We start from the raw sequence: 23,168 nt of genomic DNA on the forward strand, positions 1-23,168 counted from the left end.
TCAATCCAGGTCATGTAAAGTATTGCTATGAATGATTTTACCTTGCAGCGACACTCTCCAGTGGTCTTGTTGCAGTCTTTATGAAATCCACTGTTCGTATCACAGTTACAGGGTCCACACACGGGACTGCCCCACCAACCTTGAGGACATGGCTTCTCCACTCTGATGTCAAACACAAATTCAGGCTTTAATATATCTTTGTCATAAAAATTCAACAAAAACTTTGAGACCATGTAAAAGGAGCGAAACATATCATTTGTTACAGGTTTCAGCACACCTGCATTGTAAAAAAAAAAGTTCTTTTTCACCATGTATGTGGAAAACTATCTGACCTGCAGTTTTTAAAATAACCACAAAACTCAAAACTGTATTTTTCGAGCAATACTAGATTTCTTTCTCTTGTCTGTGCCCTCATGACAGAACATTACAATTAACTAATAACACAGAGGTGCTTTGTTTCTATCATTAAATTGTGATGTGAGAGGAAACGTTTTGGTCAACGCACAGTTGGACCAGTGGACATTTTGTGGTTCTGATTCTTTTTAAATAAAGAAAATGTAAAAGATGTGTCAAGCAAGCAAAGTGATGGTTGATCGGGTTTTGCCATCTACTGACATGGTCTCAACTTGAACAAAATACTCAACATGTGATAGGCATCTGTGAAGTTTATCTCCAACTAAACGCTTTTGAATCCAGAATAAACTTCCTCCTCACTTTTAAGTCAGCGGTTCAGGTGTGACTCATTCACACAAACACACACAGACTCTCTCTCTCTCTCTCTCTCTCTCTCTCTCTTACTGGGAGAGAGAGAGAGACGCAAACTCCGGCCGAGCGATGTGATCCGATAGGGGACGAGCAGCCGTCTGAGGGCGGCGGTGACTGAACAACTATGGAGGATCAGTCAGGCGTGAAGGGGGAATCCCGCATCCTGCTTAAGACAGGACGTGATGCGTGTCATAGGGGTCAGGGGGAAGTGACTGCTTCTCAATCAGGGCTGGCTAATTCACGGGCCCTCTCAGACAATGCTGACCGTGCAGAACTAACCCGCCGCTTTCTGTGCGTAAATACAGACTTTCTAAATGTCGCCAAAGAGTTGTTTATTGTTTAAGTCTGATATTTCCTCTCGCTCCCTCTCCCTCACTCAGACACACACCATAAAGATTACTGATCAATAAATCCGCTATGAAAGACTCAGGACGTTGGAAAATGACAAAAAGACCAAGAGCCTAACACAACTAAAGGAGATTAGTGTGCTTTGTCTCTGGGAGCCTGCTTCATTTTTAACATCTGGATACAAATTATGATCTGCGAGGGCGCTTTCAGCAAAGCGAACTACTGTAAAATGCAGTTCAAGATGTAATCTGCGAATGTTTTTGTGATTTTTCTAAAGTAAATATCTAAAAGATACAACTTAAAGAGCCTAAACCACATTACACTCGGTGCTACTGGCTCAACTTTTATGGCATAATAAAGTGCAATAAAAATAGAGTTCATTCAAATCATAGAAGGTGAAAATCAACAGAGAAGGGGAGGCAGCTTACTTGTTTTCACAGTACTGGCCAAAGTGGTTCTGTCCACATTCACAGGTGTATCCGTGGGAGGAACTCGGTTTCCGAACGCAAGTGGAAACGTGCTCGCAAGGGTTGAGCTGGCAGGCGTCAACACACTCCTTCCCAAAAAAACCTGCAGGACAAAGAGAAAAGAGTGAGTAGTGACACTCAAACTTAACCGAGCGATCCTGAGAGTTTAGCTGGAGTGTGTGTTGTTCGTGCAAGTGGATATGACCTGGGTCGCAGACACAGGTGTGCGTGCTCCAGTCGTCGCTGCAGTGGCTGTTCTCAGGGCAGATGTTGGAGTCGCAGGGGTCAGCCAGGTCGCAGCCGTCTTCCACACGGATCTTCAGGCCCTGAGCCATGTTCACGTTGGCCACGTTGGTGGACGTCTCGCCCATACGCACTCCCTAATGGAGGGCGCACATTGATGATGAAGAAGAAGACGCAGGACAAGAGGAAAAGGAAAAAAACATGATGTAGTCCAGGAAAATAGAAAACTACTGTTACATTTCTTTCCAAATTTGGAAAAACGCATACCTGTATGCAACCAACAAATCCGTTTCTGACATGGTTTCCCTCTCCAGGCAAACCTCCAACATGAAGAGTTTGCAGCTTCAATCCTGGGAGGTCATTACCGAGCTCCACTGACTTCTGCGTACAAAAAATAAATAAATGAGCCCTCTTTTTTTCTTGTAAATGTATCCTTTTCTAGGTGTGACGTCATTCGCCTGTACCTGGTACATGCCGTAGTCCAGGGACACAAAAGCCAGGTATTTGATGTCCTTGCCGTCTTTGGCGCTCCTCAGCTCTACCAGCAGGTGATGCCACTCCCCGTCATCGACGCGAACCTGTGAGAAGCCCAGCGACGCCACCAGCTGCTGCCTCATGAACACCTCCATACGAATCTGCTGCTCACTCACCTGAAGGGAGAGAAAGACGCTCATTTTGTACTTTCATTTCCATTCAGTAAGTATTCTCGACTGCAGAGAAACAAAGTCCCCAAAAAATGATGCCGATGACATTTCCGTTGACAATAATCCGTTGACATGTGCAATGCATCTCACCATGAGGTTGATGGTGGAGTGGGCGCCGGCGTTGGCTTGCATCAGGGTGCCATCGGGCTGCCTGGTGCGGAACATGAGGCCCATGAACCAGGGAACAGCGACGGTAATGTCCGTCTCGCTCCAGGAGATGAGCGATTGGCCGTCGAAGAACTGAGGAGATGGCATCACTGGACGGGGACAAGCCGGGAGGGAAGAGTGAAGAGGAAACATCATTAGTGTTCAGCATCTTGTTTAAATCCACAAAAAAAAAGAAGTATATAAGCTCCTGTTGATGCTGAAGGAGAGATCAACGCAAACACACACACACACACACACACACACACACACACACACACACACACACACACACACACACACACACACACACACACACACACACACACACACACACACACCAAGGGTCCACCTTTCAGCACGACGTACAGAGAAGTGAAGTGCTTCCTCCTGTACAACATACAGCATGAACCCTGTATGTTCTCGGTTCCCCGGGGCACATATTTCTACAGGAGCTTTCAGAAAAACACACACACGCTGTAATTATGAGACAAAGCACTTTGTTTGTGGTAACTACGGTGGCTTTAGTCCGACTACTTTACCAAAGGAGTAAAAAAAACAAGCTAAAAACAGCCACTCCTCGTTTCTGATTTACTTTAACACAAAAGGTGCTTTAAGCCAAATGTGAGCAGGTTAGCATGCTAGCATGCTCACAGTGAAAAACACATCCATGCAGGTTTTATTTATCATCCCGTTTTAGCCTGTTCGCGTGCTGTAATTAAATCATATGTATTATGCTCCAGTTCATATGTTCTTACGGTAGTATTAAGTCTTAATACTAAGAGATTGAGCAAAGATGTGGTATGCAGTGCTAATCTTTAACTGTGTTGGATCAGAGGGAGGTTCACACGCTTCTGTACAAGCTACAGTTTGCGGATGGGAGAGCAGGCACAGTGGCGCTTTGACCAGGTCGGCAATCCAGACTGCGGCCAAGTCCAACTGAGACTCATTATGTCTCACCTCAACAACTTTCACACTTTTCTCAAAAATATTGAAGGTATTAGCCAGGTGTGTTGACTCTAAACAAATCCTCAACTACTGCCAACAGCTTGTTTGACACCAACACATAGATCCAAATACTTGGCATAACAAGCCTCTCACACCCATATGGAAGCAAATGTTTTCCAGTGCACATCATACTTATATTTAGCCTGACTGTAATCTGCTTTAAGTTAGCGTGACAGAATTTGTTCCTTATCTTTTTAAAAAAAACACACAAAAAACAATGGTCTGTACAAAAAAAAAATCGGATCTGATCTGGAATTCAGTCTTTTCATGTCCAGTCTGGATGATTTTGGCAGTTAATGAATCTCTTGTTTCTCGTGTGGCAGCTAGCTGTGCGGAGCCTGCAAACCAAACGTGTCAACAAGCAGCATTGCAGCCAAAACCTTTATCCCAGCTTGCTGTGATCCCGGCCCAGTTCAGATAGTGGATACCGGGGCCTGGCGCTGGCTAGGCGGCTACCTCAGAGGCGAAGGGGTACGAGGAGAAGGAATTCACACCTTCACACATTGTTTGGAAGCTCGCCCTGAAGGAGCAAATCAAAGTTCTCTCCTTACCATAGAAGAACATGAGATGGTGTTATGAAGTGTGAATAAAAACACTGTGATGCTTTTACGTTTCCTCGGCTAACAAGGAAACACTGCCATATGTTCATCCGTTCCTTGTATAAGTGTTGTGTATAGGTCAGCACCAGAATCACACGGGGTGGCAACAGACACACAGAGGTCAGTGTGTGTGTGTGTATGTGTTTTGTTTCATCCTTTTTCTGGGTTTGGATGAGTGAGTCAGAGTTTGTTTTTGTCCTTAACTCCAAACCTGAGGCCATGTTTAGTGTCTGTTCAGTAGGGAGCAGAGGCCTCACTGTGAATCTCCATTGTGGCTGCCGCATGAGTCAGACTGAGTCAGGGGAGGCGCTCCTTATCCCATTTGATCTGCCAAGCACAACCATTTCCTGGAAGTCCACACACACCGTGCACTTACAGCAGGTAAACACAGACGCTCACAGGAGGAGCGTGTAGATGCAGGCACATCGGGCCAAAGACACACCTCCATATGAATGCATATGTTGATGCAAAGAGGTAATTACCGACACTTTTTTTTGGACTCTATCATGACTCTTCTTCCTACCTTGTTCACAGTTCTTGCCCCCGTAGCCGGTTGGGCAGTCGCAGCTGTAGGTGTCCCACTTGCTGACACACACTCCTCCGTTCTGGCACAGGTCGGTCACGCAAAAGTCTTTCCTCGCCGGACAACCTTGACATCAAGCACATCATAATCAATATGTTTGTCCAATGAGTGCATCTGTTTATGAGCTGCAAAAACACTGGGGGGACAAAACATGCTAACTTTAGCTCACTGTTGCTAATGTGTTTCAAGTAAAAGGAGCAAAAGCAAGGCATTAGGGTTTTCCTCATGTCTGTGTCTGTCTCTTTGGCTTTAGCGTAGGCTGTTTCGTTGACGACTCAGCATGTCCAACCTGCTTCGGTGCCGTTGTTAGCGACGTAGCTGGCCATGTCGATGGGTTTGCTGTCGATGCTGAGGTTTCTCATGCAGCCCACAAAGTCTCTGTTCCCGACCGGGAAGTCCTCGGGGAGGTTGGGAACGCCGCCGAGCAGCAGCGGCCCTGTCAAGTCCAGAGACCTGCCGACGACACAAACAGAAAATGTCGAGCAAATTTGGAGCAAAATCAAAATATAAAAAATAAATGTAATCTACTTTCCTACTCTACTACTAATATTGACTGAGTGTGTGTCGATGCACTTTTAATTACAAGAAACCAGAATCTTTTTGCCGGGTTTGGACACAAACATTTATTCAGATCTGCAATGATGAAAACCATACTTTGACTGTTTGTGAATAAAAAATACAAATAATAATAATGATGTTCAGGGTTGTTCAGCTCTATTCTACTAAATATGTGCCCTTAATGCTTCAGAGTTTAGACCAGAAAGGGCGACTGAGGTCAGGCTTGATAAGCTCTTAGCATGACGGATATTTCTGAAATAAGTTTCCAAGGTTTTAACGTGTCACAAGTGAGGTTCCACATCGCAGCTCATGCAGAAGCTGCTTACACCTCCAGCCTCTCAAACACTCAACATCAAACACCAGAGTGCTGCAGAAGACTTAATCTAATGCAACGCTAAACCGCTGCATGTCGTGTGCATTCAGCACAAACAATGACGTGCAGTCAGGAGCATGGGAAGCTTATTCAAAGACTCTTTAAGGAAATAAATAAAAAGATAGAAAAATGGAAATCTGACGTGGGTTTAGAGCCACAAACTGCAATAGTTCTTAGTGATGTGTATTGCCTCAAAATAACCCATTAATAATGTGTTTGTATATTAATAATGCAACCTGATGAACAGATTACTAGGTTTGATGGTTGTTTTCATTTCAATTTAATTTTTATCAATTAATAAATTCAAGACATTTTGAATCAGGGAATATTTTTGCATTGTCAAGTGTTTTTAATAAAATTGCTAGTCTGGCAAGAGGAATATATACTGGAAGAGTGTATGAGTGCGGAGACATACATGTACAGAGTGGAGTCTGTACAGAGTTGCCTCAGGAATAGCAGAGCAGAGCAGAGTAAAAGAACAATGTAAGACACAGTTAATACGTGTGAAGGGCCACTTTATGGACGTTAACAAAGGTTCTTAAAATACAGATTTGCACAAAACGATAATCTAGTTTTAAAAGCTGAGTGCTTGTTTCTGTTTGGCATTTCTCAGGTTCCCCCTCCCTCTAAACACTGCTGCTCTGTGCCTCAATCACACTCTGGATCGCGTCTCCACAACAAATCTCCAGGCGTTTGCGTGTTTGCATCGCATTACACGCCAGCGTAATGTATATCTGTGTATACCAACGCAGTTTGAGCACCCGAACGCCTCTCAGCTTCTGTGACCTGTGCAACAAGTTCCTGAAGGAATGTAACCTCATTAACTCCTCTTTGAAGCCTCTCTCTGTCCCCACCCTCTGCAAACTAAATGTGTCTCAGCATGATAGCTCTCCATTAGACTCATTAAAAAAAAGTCTCACGCTAGAAAACATTCAAATTCATTACTGGGGAATCGCACAGTAAATCAGATTAAGCCTGCGTTGAGGTGAGCTTTTTGGTTTTCGAGGCCGTGTCTGACAGCAGAAAGCCATGAGGATGAACACTCAGATTAAAGGACAAAAGGTTGTGAAATCAGAGTTGCGTAATGTTTTGTAATGAAGGTACCACAAATGTACTTATTGGTCTGACGAGTTAGCGTTGGATGGATTACAGATGAGTGGTGAGACCGAGAGAGAGAGACAGATGAGTGAAAGAGAAGGAAAGCTCACTTCTTCTGTCCGGTCTGGGTGCCCTGGGCGGCACACGAGTAGTTGCCGATCTGCTTCCCGAAACGAATCGCCATGGAGATGTCACAGTCATCGATGGCAACTACAGCCACCTTTTCTCCTGACGGGCCATGAGGGATGCCGAGACGCCCGATGTTTGGCTGGAAAATAAAACAAAACACAGTTATGGAACGTTGCTGAGATCCAGATATCTCAGGGTGAGCAACATCAGAAATTCCACTTTTACAACAGGGGCTTCTTTTAAAGATTGTGCCAGTAATTACATTAATAAAATATGACATGCCAATATATTGAGTCAGCTATAACACATATAAAAATATAGAGAAACAAAGAGAAACAGTCGACTAAAAGTACTGGATGAATTGTTGAAAAGGATGGCTGAGTTTAATGAATCAACAGTTGAATAGTTAGCTAAAGGTAATTGATAAATAGTTCAAATAGAGCGCTAAAAAACTAAGGTAAGTAGATAATTAGTTCAAGTAGACAGCTCACAGCTGAATGTGGTGGATGAATAGATAACTTATGGCTCGTGGTCATTGATGAATGTTAAACTAGATTGCCAAAAGCTAAAGCATATAGTTAAAATAAATATATAAAAGCAATGGATAAATCGTGGAAATTGTTAATAGATAAGTATATATAACTATACTTAAGTGTATCTGACGACTAATAGTATATGTACAGTCTGATAATGAATGTTGGGAACACTGCTCGGCGCTACAGGGAACCTCATCTATTGTGTTTTTTCTTGCAGTGCTTTGTCATGGTAAACCTTAACGGACAGAATTTAGTTAAACGGTGTAATGCTTGATTTCTTTCTTTCTTCCTTCTTATTCAACGTAAGACACTTTGGCTGAGCTCTGCTGCTCCACCACACTGCAAGTCAGAGCAACACAAACAGTGTCTGTCTGACTTCAGCCGAGTCGGAGCAGAAGTGTCCAGGCCTCTCTTGGCTTAGGATGACAAAAAGCCCATTGTGTGCATTAGCTGGCACCTAATGATTACAAAGTAGGCTAATTCCTCCATCAAGGCCTGTGGCCGACAAATGTTGATCTGAGAAAATGTGGATCAGCTTAGAAAATCAGGCCACCAAATGGCTTTACTTTTTGTAATATATAACCGGAGACCGGAGTTCAATGGAGCTTTTTTACTTCACAATAGTGGCCTTGGAACAGGAAGCAGAAGGAATTTGAGCACTTCAACGAAATGTTTCCACCAATTAAATAACACCTCTTTTCATGGCTGAAGATATGAGCCAACTTCAGACATAAAAGGAATAAGTCTTTAAGCCAATAAAGTTGATGTGGAATTTTCAACATATTTAGAGCACAATGACACTGTTTACATTTCATAATCTCGCCGTAAGTGGCTTACAATAGATACAACATGATGAGTTACCTCTCTCTGCAATCTCTGCTGGCAGAGTGGCAACTCTCATGACTATAACAACACACAACAAAGGGACTACAGATCCCAGATCTGATCGCAGTGCAGTGTTTACATAAAGCTCCCGGGCTGTTTAGAGGTACGGCAGTTTGACTGGTCGCAGGAGAGACTTTCAAACCACTGCAGCGACGCATCAGCGGCGCACGCGGCTCGAAATAAGGTGACGTTTAGATTTTGGAATTTCGGGGAAACGATGCCGAAAGAGAGAAAGAGTCACTGCGTTTGTCTGCTTCATGAACAGGATTAGAGTAATGAGATACTGGTGGGGCAGAGACTCTGCAAACAAAAGGAAAAAGGGGAAAAACAGAGAAGAGAGAGCGGCACAAAATAGGGAAGTGGACTGACCAGAAATAAGAGACTGAAGGAAAAACACAAAAGAGAAACTGGCGAACGGGTAAAACAAAAAACAGAGGGGTGCAGTGTCTTCTATTTTAGCTCAGGTGGGTTCCGGTCCGGGCATATTTTCCAGCCCACAGGGAGTTTATCGCTGCCGCTCCCTTCAACGGGCCTCGTTTCCACCAAAAAAAAACACTTTCACACTTTCCATGAAGACAAACAGGAAGCTAGCTGAACCGTGCTACACCTCCGACGCCACTGCTGTTTTCTTTCTTCTTCACTTCTAATCTCAGTTGACTGTTATTTTTCACTCGCGGACAGACGCACACGCAAACACATCACGTCACACACATATTCACGCACACGTACACACAAGTGAGGACAGGAAAAAGAGAGAGAGAAGAGAGTGAATATGTTTTCTTTTCCCCCTACGTGTGACAATAGAAGAAGCCGTGTCAGGTGGGGCCGAGGAGCAAGGCATTATGGGTGATCTCCATCCTGTCTCTGTGTTGCACCTGTGTCGTCTTGGATGCAATGCAAGACAACGCAGGTACAACGATTAGTGGATCAAAAGAAAAATAATCTCCAACTATTTTGATTGAAAAGATGGTTTCAACCTCTCAAATATTGAGATTTGATATCATACTAAACTATTGAAACAGATGAAGGTTTTAGAGACACTAGACATTTAAAAACATTAGCTTGGACTTTAAGGAAACTTTTTAAAACTATTTTCTGACAATTATCTAATTGATTTGTCTTTTTTTTTTTAGAAAATACTCAAAAGATTAATGGAAAGTTAAAACAATTGTCATCATATTTTAAATCATTTATTGGATTGTGTTATTCACAACACACATAAATAAACTAATACATTATATAATGTTAATTAGGACCTAAACTAATGATTATTGAAATAAACTAATTCATCAAAATGGCTGCAGATTAATTTGACATTGATCCATTTCTCTCTTGATCATAGTCACTGCAGCGTTAATGTGACTTATAGTAGAACTGCTTTATAACAGTTATAAATTTGACGCCACTATACTGAGCCGGGTTCATGCTGTCTGGTGTCAGCGTGCGTCGGTACCCTATAATCACCTCGCATGTGGAGCATGTTCAGCAATCATGTACAGCGATCACGGTCGTAAGAAACCACGCCCCCATCGCTGGCACCCGGCCAACCGCCCCGCTGCACCGTGTCTGCAGGTAACAACATGTGTTCCCCGTTCCTTCCACCGCCACCTCCCAGGATCCCCATCAAAAGACATCCACAGTTTCGCATACTTGTGAACAAGAAAACTCTTTCTTTGTCTCCGACAGTTGGTCGAAGCAGCATAATCCAAATCAGAGAGGTGGGGCGGGCTTATTAAACCGTCATGATTTATTGCGTCGTGTCATGTTGGATTTAAACTGTTAAACTGCCAGCGACAGCGACAGCGGAGTCTGAGTCACGGCCGCTCGCAGGTGGAGTACGCCATGGCGGAGGAAGAAAAGAATTGAGAAAAGTTGCCAACTGTCTATGAAATGTCCTTAATTAGGAGCAGCTTTGATGCTTTTCTCTGCTGTGTATTAAACATGAATGTCTTCTGGGATCAGGAGACCTGCTCCAGTGAGTGAGAGAAGGAAAAATAAATACAAAATCTGGATTTGTTCAGAAAGCAGCAAAGCCTGAGAAATGTTGGCACCGTGCAGCAGCAGCAGGAGAACAATGACGACCCGACACGGTTACCCCACAGTGCTCAAAGATGCATGACAGAGAATCTAAAAGGGCAGAAGAGGAGAGAAAAACTTTGAGGGGAACGCGTTCTTCTAAAAAACCTGATCAAGGAATCAACTTCATGCTTCATATCCTCTTTTTTACATCTTTCCTGTCTATTCGCTTTTAATATCGCATTACAAATGTCGCTTGAGGCCAGATTTGACGCAATGAAGTTGCAAAAGTGGAGAAGAAAAGCTTCGTTCCTCCTTCATCAATCAGTTTGATATTGATAAGCTATTCCGTTAAAAAGAACAAAACAGATGTGGGCCACACGATGACTCCGATGACTTTTCGAACCAGAGAGAAAAGGGAAACAAGAGGGAAAGTGTGATAACCGTAAACAAAAACGTTTTCAAGGGCAACAAAAGGTAATTCGACAGGGAGAGAAAATCCCTCACTGTGACTCCTCCAACGGAGGAATCTGTAGCTCCGCTGATTATAATCTTATCATCTCTTTTGAGTCCAGTCGAGCGGGGAGGGGGGACGAGATAAAGACAGGAAGCAACGCACAGGAGAGAAAGAGAGAGAGAGATACCCCGATATCGCGCATAATGGACCCGCAACCCCAAAAGTCCCAGGAGGTAGCAGCTGTTACATGTGCTGCTAGCTCATCAAGCCGACGTGCATGTGCACGGCGTGTAAGTGCTGCATGTGTTTAGGGTCTGTGTGTAATGTGTAGGGGATAAAGGAGCATTAACGCAGCTGTTGGAACATGAACTGAAGGCTCATGCCTACACTTCCCACACTTTTACACACAAACTCTTACTGCAGTGGATGAACCACACACGGGCAACTTGTCAGTCACTCTTTTGGATATCGGTTGCTTGAAATAATATCAAAGCCAAAATGTCCAAAGCATGATAATGTCGGCTATCTATCATTCTATTTCCTGTTAGCCCACACAACTGTAAGAAGGAGCAATACTACATCACTAGAGTAGCCCTTTAATAAAGCTAACGATCATTTATTGAATTAAAACTAAGTTATTATTCAAAACCACTTGCATATAAAGCAAATGAAGTAAGCAGGGATGGATATATTAGAATAGCAGTAGATTCTCTGAATTATGAATGCACATAGCTCCACATAAATGCCTTTCTGTCTGCTGTTTTTTCTCAAATCTTGAACCAAGATCTTTGCTTTAAACATTTCAAACTCCCTTTTACATCTTTGCACTTGATGCCATGTCCCTAATTGAACATTTGTGTTCAGTCGGCTGAGTGTGTGTCAGCTATGTGACCACTGTGTGTGGTTTCAGGCTTCGTCCTGACCCCCGGCTCTAAAGTGCACTCGGGCCTCCGCATTGAGAGGGCCCCATGAGAGTCTCTCATTCACCCTCCGCCCGACTCCGGGCTGCTGAAGATTCCCTCTCTCTAAGGTGTCGTCTCCAGGGGCGATAGGCTTGCGGCCGCCATGGTAACGCACTTGATCCCCGCAGCTCGCCACAAAGACGAGGAGGGCAGAGGACGCGAGCTGATGGAGGGCCTGAGACACGGCGAAAACGCACACACACACTCGCCAGATAGGAATACACTCCTTTCTACACACAGACGCAGGACATGGATCCTCCAGAACACACACACACACACACACACACACACACACACACACACAGTCCCTTACCCCAAAACACACACACACACACTAACACCTCTATTACCACCGGGCTGCCTGTCAAAGCCGACATGACAACTCAACCAGCCCCGCGGCCGGGAAAAAGAGCCTCGCTGCGCAGATTGAGTTCCATGTGTTCGACAGCGCCGCCAGAAAACACCTTGAACTGTGTCAAAAGAAGCAACTAATGGCCAGTAAATATGTGCACGTGAGCGTGTGTGTGTGTGTGTGAGTGTGTGTATGTGTAGAGGGTGGGATGAAGGGAATACTCGGTGGTGTTTGTGCGTGGGTTTGGGGACTGTGTAAAGGATGTCTGCAGAATGTGTTTAAGCACAAGTGTTGAGGGAGCAAGAGGCAAGCTTGTTCGTGTGTGTGTGTGTGTGTGTGTGTGTGTGTGTGTGTGTGTGTGTGTGTGTGAGGCAGGAAGTGGCTAGCGGAGCTGCAGACGGCCTTGCAGTCCATTCTGATAATAAAGGAAAGGAGGGCGCACAGCGTGTTATTTTATTTGGGTCGGCCTGAGGAAATGCCATTGTTTCTCTGACTCTTTAAAAATTACACTTGATGGATATTTGAAAATGCGATCTCCCGATGTGTGTGTGTGTGTGTGTGTGTGTGTGTGTGTGTGTGTGTGTGTGTGTGTGTGTTTTGGCTCGTGTGTCCTACCTTCCCTCTAGCAGCAAGAGACTCTGTCATGTCCACATTACCTCACCTGCCCTCTGGCTGTGTAAACCTAGAAGTGTGAATTATTCAAACACACACACGGTTCCCAGAGGCTTCCCAGCGGGCTACAACATCCCGCTTTCAAGCCTATATGTTACTGCTGTCCTCATCGTCTCGTCGCACTTCTATCTATCAGTGTAACAGATGGGCAGCGGCCATTGTTGGCTCGTAGCTTGTCGAGGACACACACACTGAGGTAACGTAACTGTATCGTGTTCGGAACGGCTCGAGGAAAAATTCCTTTTACAACGTGACAAACATGGCCAGCTGCCTGTACGCTGACATCAACGGGATTACCTTCTGATTGAATGCTTGTCAACGGCTCGGTAGCGCGTATTTTACAGGCGGATTCTGTCTCTTTGACTTATCTTGCTCAATTCATCTTTAGATTGTCTTTTTTTTTAGCTCAAGTACCTTGGATTTTGGTGCAAGGTTCTTGATGATTTGAGGTGAAGTCTGTTTTGTTGCAGCGTTGCATTTGGAAACCACAATTTTGCCGCTCATGACACAGGAATGCCATGTGGTCACCACTTCTCGCTAACACAATGACGGCAATGTTAATTATTAGGTTGTTGATGCTGCTGTTTTGCAACAACGTTTGCGATACCATTGTACAGACAATAGCACGTGTCATTAGCAACAAACAATGCTATGGGAGGGAACATATTGTTTCTGAACAAAACTCCAGTGAAAGTTCCTCCTTAATAAAGCAGTACACATTTATTGTATCCAGTCATTGCTCACTTACTTCCAAAGACAGATGAAAAGATCACTGTCATGTCAGGAAAATGCAATCAACCCTTCTCATTTAAGAAATGGCCTTTGTTTTGGCAAATTATCTTATAATATTGCACAACATGACATGCATTTTATTGATTTATTTTTAGGTCTAAATATAAGTTATGGATCTTAAGAGTCAAAGAAGCAATGTGCTTGTGTCGCAGTAAAATATTCCTCAAAGTAAAAAGAAGCTTGTATTTCTAATACAACACAAAACATATTCTAAATGCAAAACATGCATCTGAGTGACCAGCAGCTGCTGTGGTGACCATCTCCTGATCTAAACGGCCATGTCGAGAGCGAGACATCAAGCAGTTAAGGATCACGAGGAGTGATGCCAATGCTTAGCAGTAAAAGCAGTGGCGCAATAAAACTGAATTTGATAGGGATCATATGAGAGATAAGGAAGTCCCATTAGTGGAAAGAGATAAGACGAGGAGACGCAGGAGGAGGAGGAGGAGGAGGAGGATGCATTGGTGCCAGGAGGATAGAGTGGTTATAAACTACATGGAGCTTTTCTCTCTCTCCACTTCCTTTTTATCGCCCCCTCCCCCTATTAAATTCCACTGTCTGTCCGTCTCTCTCAACTTTAATAAGAGGTTTAGTTCATGCTAGGTGAGGTGTGTGAATTCCGTGACACACACACACACACATTAACACACACACTCCCCTTACATCACAGGAAGCGAGGGAGAAATGCCAAAATGAGAGACGTTAAAGACTTGTGAGAGGGAGAGAGAGGTAGTGGGTTAGTCAGTCATGTATGAAGGCGGTCTGTAGTGACAGATTCATCAGATTTATAGTCATTCCTCCGTGACACAATAACGACTGGTAACTCATTCATCCTGACGCACACACACACACACACACACATGAATGTCAGCACATAAAGGTATACCGATGTGGGCGTTTTAAGAATGAGTGGTAGCATCTGCGTCGAGACCCCCCCTGAGCTGAGCTTTTCTCTACCTGTAGCTCGAGGCTAACTAGCCTCACGGTCGAGGCTGGAACAGCATCGTGGAGCTTAGCCAACATATGCTAGCAAGGCTAGAGAGGCCACAAGTCAAGATTAAGAATCCTCTGTGATCCACACAGCTGATCTACAAGCAATATCCCAGGTAACTCGTGCACGGTAATTGAGGGCCGTGTAGCTAGTTAGCCTTGAGCTGTATATATAGCGTATAAATAGCTTGGCTTTCCCAAAGCAAGAATGACACGGTGTCAGCTGGGATTAAGCTGTTCATGAAGGCGAAGACCCCCAACACAGGACTACTGTTATGAAATGAGTGTATAAGTGTACATGTGAGGGGGGTATTCCTTAGTAAAACATTGACATTAAACAAACAACATTACGAATGCGCCTCAGAGAACTGGTGGTACACACATAACGGCAATGTTTTTTCCCCCCAATATATATATATATATATATATATATATATATATATATATATATATATATATATATATATATATATATATATATATATATATATGGTGTAAAGGAACATGTTATGCCTACATTGACAAAATCAAAGTGGCCTCATTGCTCGAAAAGTAATCTTTAAAATATGATGTTGATCAATAATGTCCTGTGAGACACACACACACACACACACACACACACACACACACACACACACACACACACACACACACACACACACACACACACACACACACACACACACACACACACACACACTATAAAAGAAGGTGGCTCCAACAGCCACAGGTGCAACCAATGTACTATATTCAACCGATTTCCCAATAATATTTATCTAATTACCCAATTAATACCAATCACTAAGGCAGATTAGGGATCTTAGTCTAACAGAAGAGAAGCTTAAGGATACGATCTAAACTTTAATCTCTTAAACTGAACTGCAGTCGAGCGGGTCCCGAGATAATTGTTGTCCGTGCTCATTACAGGAGCCGTCTCTCATGATTTCTGAACGCTGCTAATCCTCCCTGACAGAATCGATGCTTCAGCCCGCGGCGCTCCTGCCAAGGAAAACACAATGCTCCCTGGGTGTCTACCAACCTGTCTGTCCTCCTGCCAAGGCTTAGACATGTTTAGCTCACCTGAATAAACCTCAATGGTAGAAACCCAGGGAGGCTGTTACTGTGTCATTGCTGCCCTGTTTTGTTTAAAGGATCAACGAAGAAGTCACATATCGGAGAGACAGAAGAAAGCCAAGACACATTGGACACACACTTAGTCCAGATCACAGCCAGACTAAATTAGAACAAACACCCGAGTGTTAGAGGCCATGTTACCTCTGTATCTCTGAGGTCAGCATGTACAGTAGAATTAGTCCAGTAGACTGAACTAGAAGCAGAGCAGGGACTACGTGAGACCCCGGGGTGGGGAGGGGGAAAGAGCACCAGTGGGGACTAGGCTAGAGGTCAGAGGTTACCTCCTTCTGATTGAGCTCCAGCCAGGCAGTATAGAGCGGGAGCCGCAGGGCCCCACTGGAGTCCATCAGACTCCCCCCGCCCTGGGAGAGAGACACCGTGAGAGAGAGACACCTCATTAGACCTGCAGCCCACAACCAAGCCACGTCACTATTTGTGTGTGTGTGTTGTGTTGTGTTGTGTCTTTTAGCATATTGTAACGCAAAGTGATGGAGAAAGCCTGATTCAACTGCAGAATATAGTGCAAGAGTAGTTGCTGATGCAGCGTGGTAACAACTGCCTAAACTGCAAAACTACCCCCAAAAACGGAAGACAGACTGATCAAAAAGAGAGTTTTGCCTGATGACAATTCAGAGATGGAGCAAAAATGTTGCCAACAGTGGAGCCTTCAGCTCAGGGCTGCAGCAAGCATCATTTTCTCTCCATCTTATCTCACAAGAGTTCACTCCTGCGTTGTTGGCAGGAGGCTAAACTATTCACATGTTCTCCCCAATGACTGAATATTTAAAAGGCTGTATTTTCACATTCTGATTTGCCTTTTCCAGAAAACTGCCTACGCCGGGAACAGACTTGAATTACGATATGCTGAAAGGTTATTATGGAATTTTTGCTCAATAAACGGCAAACATAAACTGCCCTCCCTCCGCTTTAACACCCATGAATATCTAGCGCGTCTGAAGAAATATCAGACAGATATCGCGGTGTGTATGCGTGCGTACAGACGAATGCCCGCTCAAGTGTCTGTGGTTGGATTCGCTACCAGATAATTTGCCACAAAAAACGACATCCAAAGTAAAACTGTTCCTTCCTGCCCACTTCAAAAACACCTCTCACAATAGGCCACAACTCATGCGCTGCCGCCTTCGGACAAAGACGTCTCTGGCAGATTTATATAGCGCTGAGAAATACTACGCTTTGCTATGAATTTACAGCAGGAAAACCCCAAGGAACAAGTATGAGAAAGCCCGAAACCAGCTTCCACATGTCAACATAGGTTGTTACACCACACCGACACAAAGCATGGTTTTAGAAGCACGTTTACATGCGGCAGTACTAGATAAATATGTGCTATAATAATAGTAATACGTGATTAGAAGCACTTAATGACATGTCTCCTTTGCTTTGTTTAAATAGTCACGGCTACAGTATGATGCTTTGTAATTAGTAAAAGAATCGTTCCTGGTACTTAAATGCAATGTGTGTGTTTATGTGTGATGATAACCTTAACTGTTTGACGTCTGGGCAAAACTGCGTCAAGAAGAACAAAGAATAACACGGCCCCTTCCTCTAAAAAAAACACCCTGCCGGGGAATGTAGAGTCTAGAGCTTCACCTCAAAATATAACTACTTAACCTCAAAAGGCACAAACACAGACAATGTCGCAGTCCCTCGTCATAACACACGCACATCCCTCTGCACAAGCTGATGAAGAGTGTGTGTGTGTGTGTGTGTCTGTGCGTGTGTCGCCATGACACAGTCACACACCTAATAAGGCATGCGTCTTTATGGCCGACCAGGAAAGCCTTGACTATTAGCAATAAAACTGCAACACAAAGATCGCAACTCCAAAACCACCTCAAAGAGCAATTATCCACTGTGTGCATGTGGAGAAGGCTGTGTGTGTGTGTGTGTGTGTGTGTGTGTGTGTGTGTGTGTGTGTGTGTGAGTGTTTGACTGCATATCAGCTTGTCATGGAAACCCAATATACTCTGAAACATCAACAATGAGATATAGAGACTATATCGGGTCGCAGCTATTTATTTAACAGCACAGCTTCAGAGAACTGTACAGAGCAGTTCTACCTGACGACGTCAATTTGAAACATGTCGATTTTGCAACTGTAATGCAGGACAATGTCTTGGATAATTGTGGCTCTGACTCCATGCAACTGGTCCACTTAGGCTGGTTTGTTACCTGTTACCTGCAATCACCTTTTACCAAGCTGTGTTCCACCCATGCATCACTGGTGCCATGTATGAATATGAACATGTAATATATTGTACCTGTATATTAGCCCCAGTTAATGTGGTCATTGTCAAACATAATGCCCTAAGGTAAAAATGTTAGCTACAAGGCATGAGAGAGTATGGAACTTAACCCTTGAACCTGTGTTCACTGTTTTTTCCCGCTATTTCGTGGGGCTCCAGAAACAAGCTAGAAACACAACGTACTGAAGCGGAGCAACGTTAGCATTAATTCAGAGTTACCTTTTAGCTCTCATTTTGGTTTCCACCCGCTTCTGAAGAAAATATCTGACATATCTAACAGCTTAGTGGTTCAGTTACAGCCCCGCAGCGGTGGAACGCAATAGAGACACTTAGCATATTTTAAAAGTACTTCAAGCTACGCTGTGAAGTAATTTGCACGTATGTTCTGATGATGAAAGTCCTGCCCTGTAAACAGCACCAGAGTGAGAGCCAAGGAGGAGCGGCAGGAGCAGAAAGAGTGAACTTTTGGTACTCGCTAGTGATAAGAGCCAGCTAAGCCTGTCTGGGAATGCTGTCTGTACACCCTCGCCATAAATATCATAGCTCATACGAGCTAGTGTAACACTTTTAACCTGTCGAACATCAAGCATGTGTGCAGCGAGAGGCAACATTGTGAAAATGCTGGAAACACACGGGCATGTCATGTCTGCAGGCAGAATTTGGCAGCATATGGATGGATCACATGGAACTTAATTATAGTTTATTCGTGGCTGCGGTTTACACTTAATTGGTGTTTCACCCATGAGCATTTTTTCATACAGTATCCTTGTTTATAGATAGCCAGTGAAACGTTAACGATTGATATTCCGGCGAGTTCTTTCTTGTTTTTGATGCTTCAGATGTGAAATCATATCAACCAATAAGATCCCACAACCTCTGCCTGGAACTGCAGGGTTATGGGAATGGATCAGATGGGAAGCAGTCAGGAAATCACATCTTCAGTCACCACTCGGACCCAAATTAAAAGGGTTTGTGTGGTGGAGTTGACGAGCAACAGCCACTATATAATCACTGTGATTAAGTCTGGCTTACAGTGTTAAATAAAGTTGGATGAAACAGTTGTGACTCAAGGTCCATTTACTCTTGTTTTCAACAGCACCTCCCTCTCTCTTGGAGGACGGACCTTGAGAGTTAGGATCTTTCTGTTAAACTACTCCGAAGGTCCTGAATCAACCTTCATCTTTCTAGGCAAAACATCTATTATAAAATAATATTTTCTTGAAATGGTCATATTTTAGTGAGATTATGGCTGTGCTCATGGTACATTTCAATTGAAATATAATAAATCGAGTATTCCTGGTCTATTCTGCGACTATTCTATCCTGTGAAGTCCGTGCAGGTGGCTTGGCAGACACAATCACGGTACGACTGACATCCTGCCCAGTGTGCAGCTAAATAACATCATTTCCTGCAACAAGAGACATCATTTCCTGGAGTGAGCACACATCAAACAAAACCCAAGACAAAACCTCCCGCTGCTCCAAGAAAGCCCAACTCCACACTTCGCCTGTGTGTTTGTGTTTCCTGTTTGGATTTGTCGAGCTGACACATTCAACTGTCCTTGAGGCTTCGCACCGAGGAATTTAAATAATGTCTTTATCGTTCCACTTCTATTGTGTAACACCCCGAACAGCGGTACAGACATATGCCCTTTTAAAAAAAACACACACACGCACATTCAGAGCAGCGCTCTGTTCGTCTGCCCCCCACAGATGCAAACACACGCAGACAGCTTTTCCAACCGACCCAGATCCCTGCAACAATAGCAAGTCCATGTCTGTTGTCAAGCCAACCCTCCCCCGACCTTTGACCTCTGTTTTTTAGCAGAGGCAACCTGGTCCTTCTGAAGAAAGCAGCAGTGGATTTTAAAGAGGGGCACCCGTAACACCCTGCCCAACTTCAACCGCGTCATCATCTGACCTAGTAAATCCCCGCCTGTGTGTGTGTGTGTGTGTGTGTGTGTGTGCGTGTGTATAGTGTGAGTGTGCCGTTGGGACAGTTAAAAAACAACAACTGGGGGCTCAAGTGGGACAAACAACCCTGCATCGGGTTGCTATTTGTGAAAGTACAGAATTACTAGGTCTATTTTTCTCTGATCTTAGCAACAACAAGTGTTAAACGAGTGATTCGTGTTGCACCATTAAATAATGTCTTAGTAATAGGCATCTGTAGCTCAGTTTTTATCAGAAGAAATCATGAGAAGAAAGCCACAAGCATCACAAGTTGTGACATTACTGCCAAAAACTATTTAAAGGGGTGCATTACTTTAGAGATATATATATATATATATATCTATATATCTATATCTATATCTATATATATAAGTTTAGAGTAAGTACATTTAAGATTATACTAACCTAACTGACACTATTTGGTAGTTTAGGTGTTATTTTTGTGTCAGATGTGATGACTATTCAATATCCCCTTGTTCCCTCAGTATTTGAGAGTTAGTGAGGTAGTTCACTAGTTTGTGTGGTGCAACATTTCTTATTTTTCATAAGCATAAATCTCCAATTAGTAAACAGTCTAAGTTTAACTTGACCTTAAGTTAATGGAATAACATTTTGTTTGCAGTATGTTGTGTTGTTTTTGTGAAATCGAATTTAAACCATAATAGTTTTAATCTTTATGACACAACATTTTTATCCACTGATGAACTTCTTATTCTCTTCAATCGAAAACAGGAAACAAAGCTGACATTAGCTTCGCCAGTTAGTATAGTGAGCTACACAACAGTTAACTGGCAGCTATAGGTTGTATATATTAATCTACGTATATCATTTATACGTCAGAACGTTTTAGTAAACACTTACTTTAATTTATATATCCCAACTGGAGCAACTGACTACTGATCTCTAAGAATGACTTCTATCAATCACCATTAGCCACCACGACCAAATCTCTTAATTCAAGATGGCTGAAGCCCCTGGAAAGCTCCCAGAAAGATAATACATGGACGGAGATGGAACATTATTTATGTGCGCGTTTGCATGACATCTGGATTACATCAGTTTGAGAATTGGGCTCTGATCTTCTTTCTTGTCTAATCTGTGCCTTGCAAGCAACGCTACCGACGCACAAGTGTGTGTGCGAGAGCTCCTGCGTGCGCGGCGAACATATGTGTGCGACTCCATTCACTGATCCACGCATTCACGTGTCAACACATTTGATCTATTGTGAGAACAGTACTGCTTTCTGCCAGATACATTTCAACTGAGCCCTCCGGCAACTGATGTGGGATTAAATTACCATCAGTCAATCTGACTTCTGATCGTTCAGCGCATGAAGAAAAGCTGACCTCGTGTCAGAGCTGCGGTCGGCCTCGAGATAATTTAAGGGAATGTCTCACCAGCTTTGTAAACCACTGGTCTGTGTAAAGACTGGCATTGGTTCTTTACACGCTTACTAGGGATACACACTCATAATACTGGTGTGACACGTGTGTTTGTGTGTGTGTGTGTGTGTGTGTGTGTGTGCGCGCGTGTGTTTGTGAACTTGTATCTGCACGTCACAGAAGCGAAGCGGAAGCCTGTAGGATCAGAAACGCTACATAAATCAGAACTTGCGGAACTTGAACAAAGCCTTGAAATTTATTCGGACGTGAAAATGAATCTCTCGTAGCCATGGAGACATCCCTACAAATAGCGGACTGACAAACGAAACAAAGACGTGATCACTGCCGACGGACTGCGATCTGCGTATAATAACTGTGGTCGTTAGGGGGCTTGCAGCAACGTTACCAGAGTTTAAACTATTGTCTCTCGCGTCATGAAGGCCGTGCTGTAAAACAGACAGGCTCGCAGCCGACGCACACCTCAAACAATAGATACACATGTGACCCTGCGGCTAACATGCTCCAGTGCGGCGGCCTGATTCATCACCTCCGATGAAAAGGTTCCTGTCAGGGCTAACAAGTACGCTATGGGCTCTATAGCTGGTCACAAGAAAGAGGTGAACAACCCGTGAAATGTGACACGGTGTGCATTGTAGGCTCGCGTTAGGCCAAGAAGTCTAAAACACACAAAAGGTGCTGCCGAAACACGACGCTGGACGTCCTGGGTTCAGACCAGGGATGCTACGACTGTCAGCGTCGGAATCATGAAGGAAGAGCCAGAAGGAGATACGGGAAGGAATGAGTAGAGGGATCGATGTCTTTTTGTCAGAGCGTAGCATTGCACATACCAGTTAGCGTGTTAGCTAGGAAAGGCTATGTACCATAAGGCTTGTGTTGATTTGATTTGTTGATCTTGGGGTGGATAGCAAATGAATCGCTGTTATTAAATCAATTGGGTCATGAAGATGATTGTCGCATAAGCAATGCCATACTAGAAGTCAGCTTTCATGCATAACAGGAGCATTTCTATTACGGTAGACCACTGACAATTTCACATGCAGACAGAAATTATTGGATCTGCTTGTATCTTATTTCCCGCCTGATTAATTGTTATAAGAATAATGCCCGCAGGTTGTGGAAGTCTGTTGGAAAGTAACACCAGCACTTGACTGCATTGTAAGCTTCTATAATACAATATCACAACAGAAGTGGACACATGAGCCAGGTTGTGAAATAATCGTCGTCTCTCGTCTGGGATTGGACTTTGCACAGAAGCAAGAAGAACATCGTGGGAACATCTTGAAACACTAACATGTCTTGCGGTTAAAAAACACATCAAAGAAATCCTTTTGTTTCAATTGAGATAGTGACATCGTGAAAGAATCCCGACACATGTAGGCAATCTATTCTCAACTGAGAAAATATACTGTACTTGAGCTGGAAAATACCGGGGACAAACTTTTGACCCCTGAAGCTGCAGCAAGGCCTCTGCGCTTCTTTCGGAAGAGCTGTACCATGATTCAGTGTCAGGGGGCTAAAGCAGAGGGTTGAGCGTTAACGTCATTCGTCAAACCTGCACTGGTCTGACTCTACAGCCTCAAAGAAAGCCACATGTTGCTCCCACAATGCAACTCCTCAAGTTATAAATACTGGCTAAGTGTGATCTCGCTGGGCTGTGCAGTTGAAGAGGAAACAAATGCAACATTCAACTTGACATTTCTACATTACAAACTCTCCAAAGCAAACTGTGAA

The 23,168-nt window shown here is 43.7% G+C and overlaps 1 protein-coding gene across 3 annotated transcripts in view; it reads right to left on the minus strand.

The window, feature by feature from the left end:
- Nucleotides 1-23,168, minus strand: part of celsr1a (cadherin EGF LAG seven-pass G-type receptor 1a) — an 81,152-nt gene that overhangs the window by 18,153 nt on the left and 39,831 nt on the right. For all 3 annotated transcript variants that reach the window (XM_068586612.1, XM_068586610.1, XM_068586611.1), the window contains exons 7-15: nucleotides 7,001-7,158; nucleotides 5,151-5,314; nucleotides 4,802-4,927; nucleotides 2,618-2,784; nucleotides 2,288-2,473; nucleotides 2,091-2,204; nucleotides 1,786-1,960; nucleotides 1,542-1,683; nucleotides 42-162 (exon numbers count right to left, since the gene is read on the minus strand). In XM_068586612.1, the coding sequence (XP_068442713.1) occupies nucleotides 42-162; nucleotides 1,542-1,683; nucleotides 1,786-1,960; nucleotides 2,091-2,204; nucleotides 2,288-2,473; nucleotides 2,618-2,784; nucleotides 4,802-4,927; nucleotides 5,151-5,314; nucleotides 7,001-7,158 (1,353 nt within the window). The remainder of the gene's footprint in view (nucleotides 1-41; nucleotides 163-1,541; nucleotides 1,684-1,785; nucleotides 1,961-2,090; nucleotides 2,205-2,287; nucleotides 2,474-2,617; nucleotides 2,785-4,801; nucleotides 4,928-5,150; nucleotides 5,315-7,000; nucleotides 7,159-23,168) is intronic.

Source organism: Clinocottus analis, unplaced genomic scaffold (genome assembly GCF_023055335.1).
Source record: "Clinocottus analis isolate CAN_PGR_092001 unplaced genomic scaffold, fCliAna1.0.p SCAF_20, whole genome shotgun sequence".
Classification (NCBI taxonomy): Eukaryota; Metazoa; Chordata; class Actinopteri; order Perciformes; family Cottidae; genus Clinocottus; species Clinocottus analis.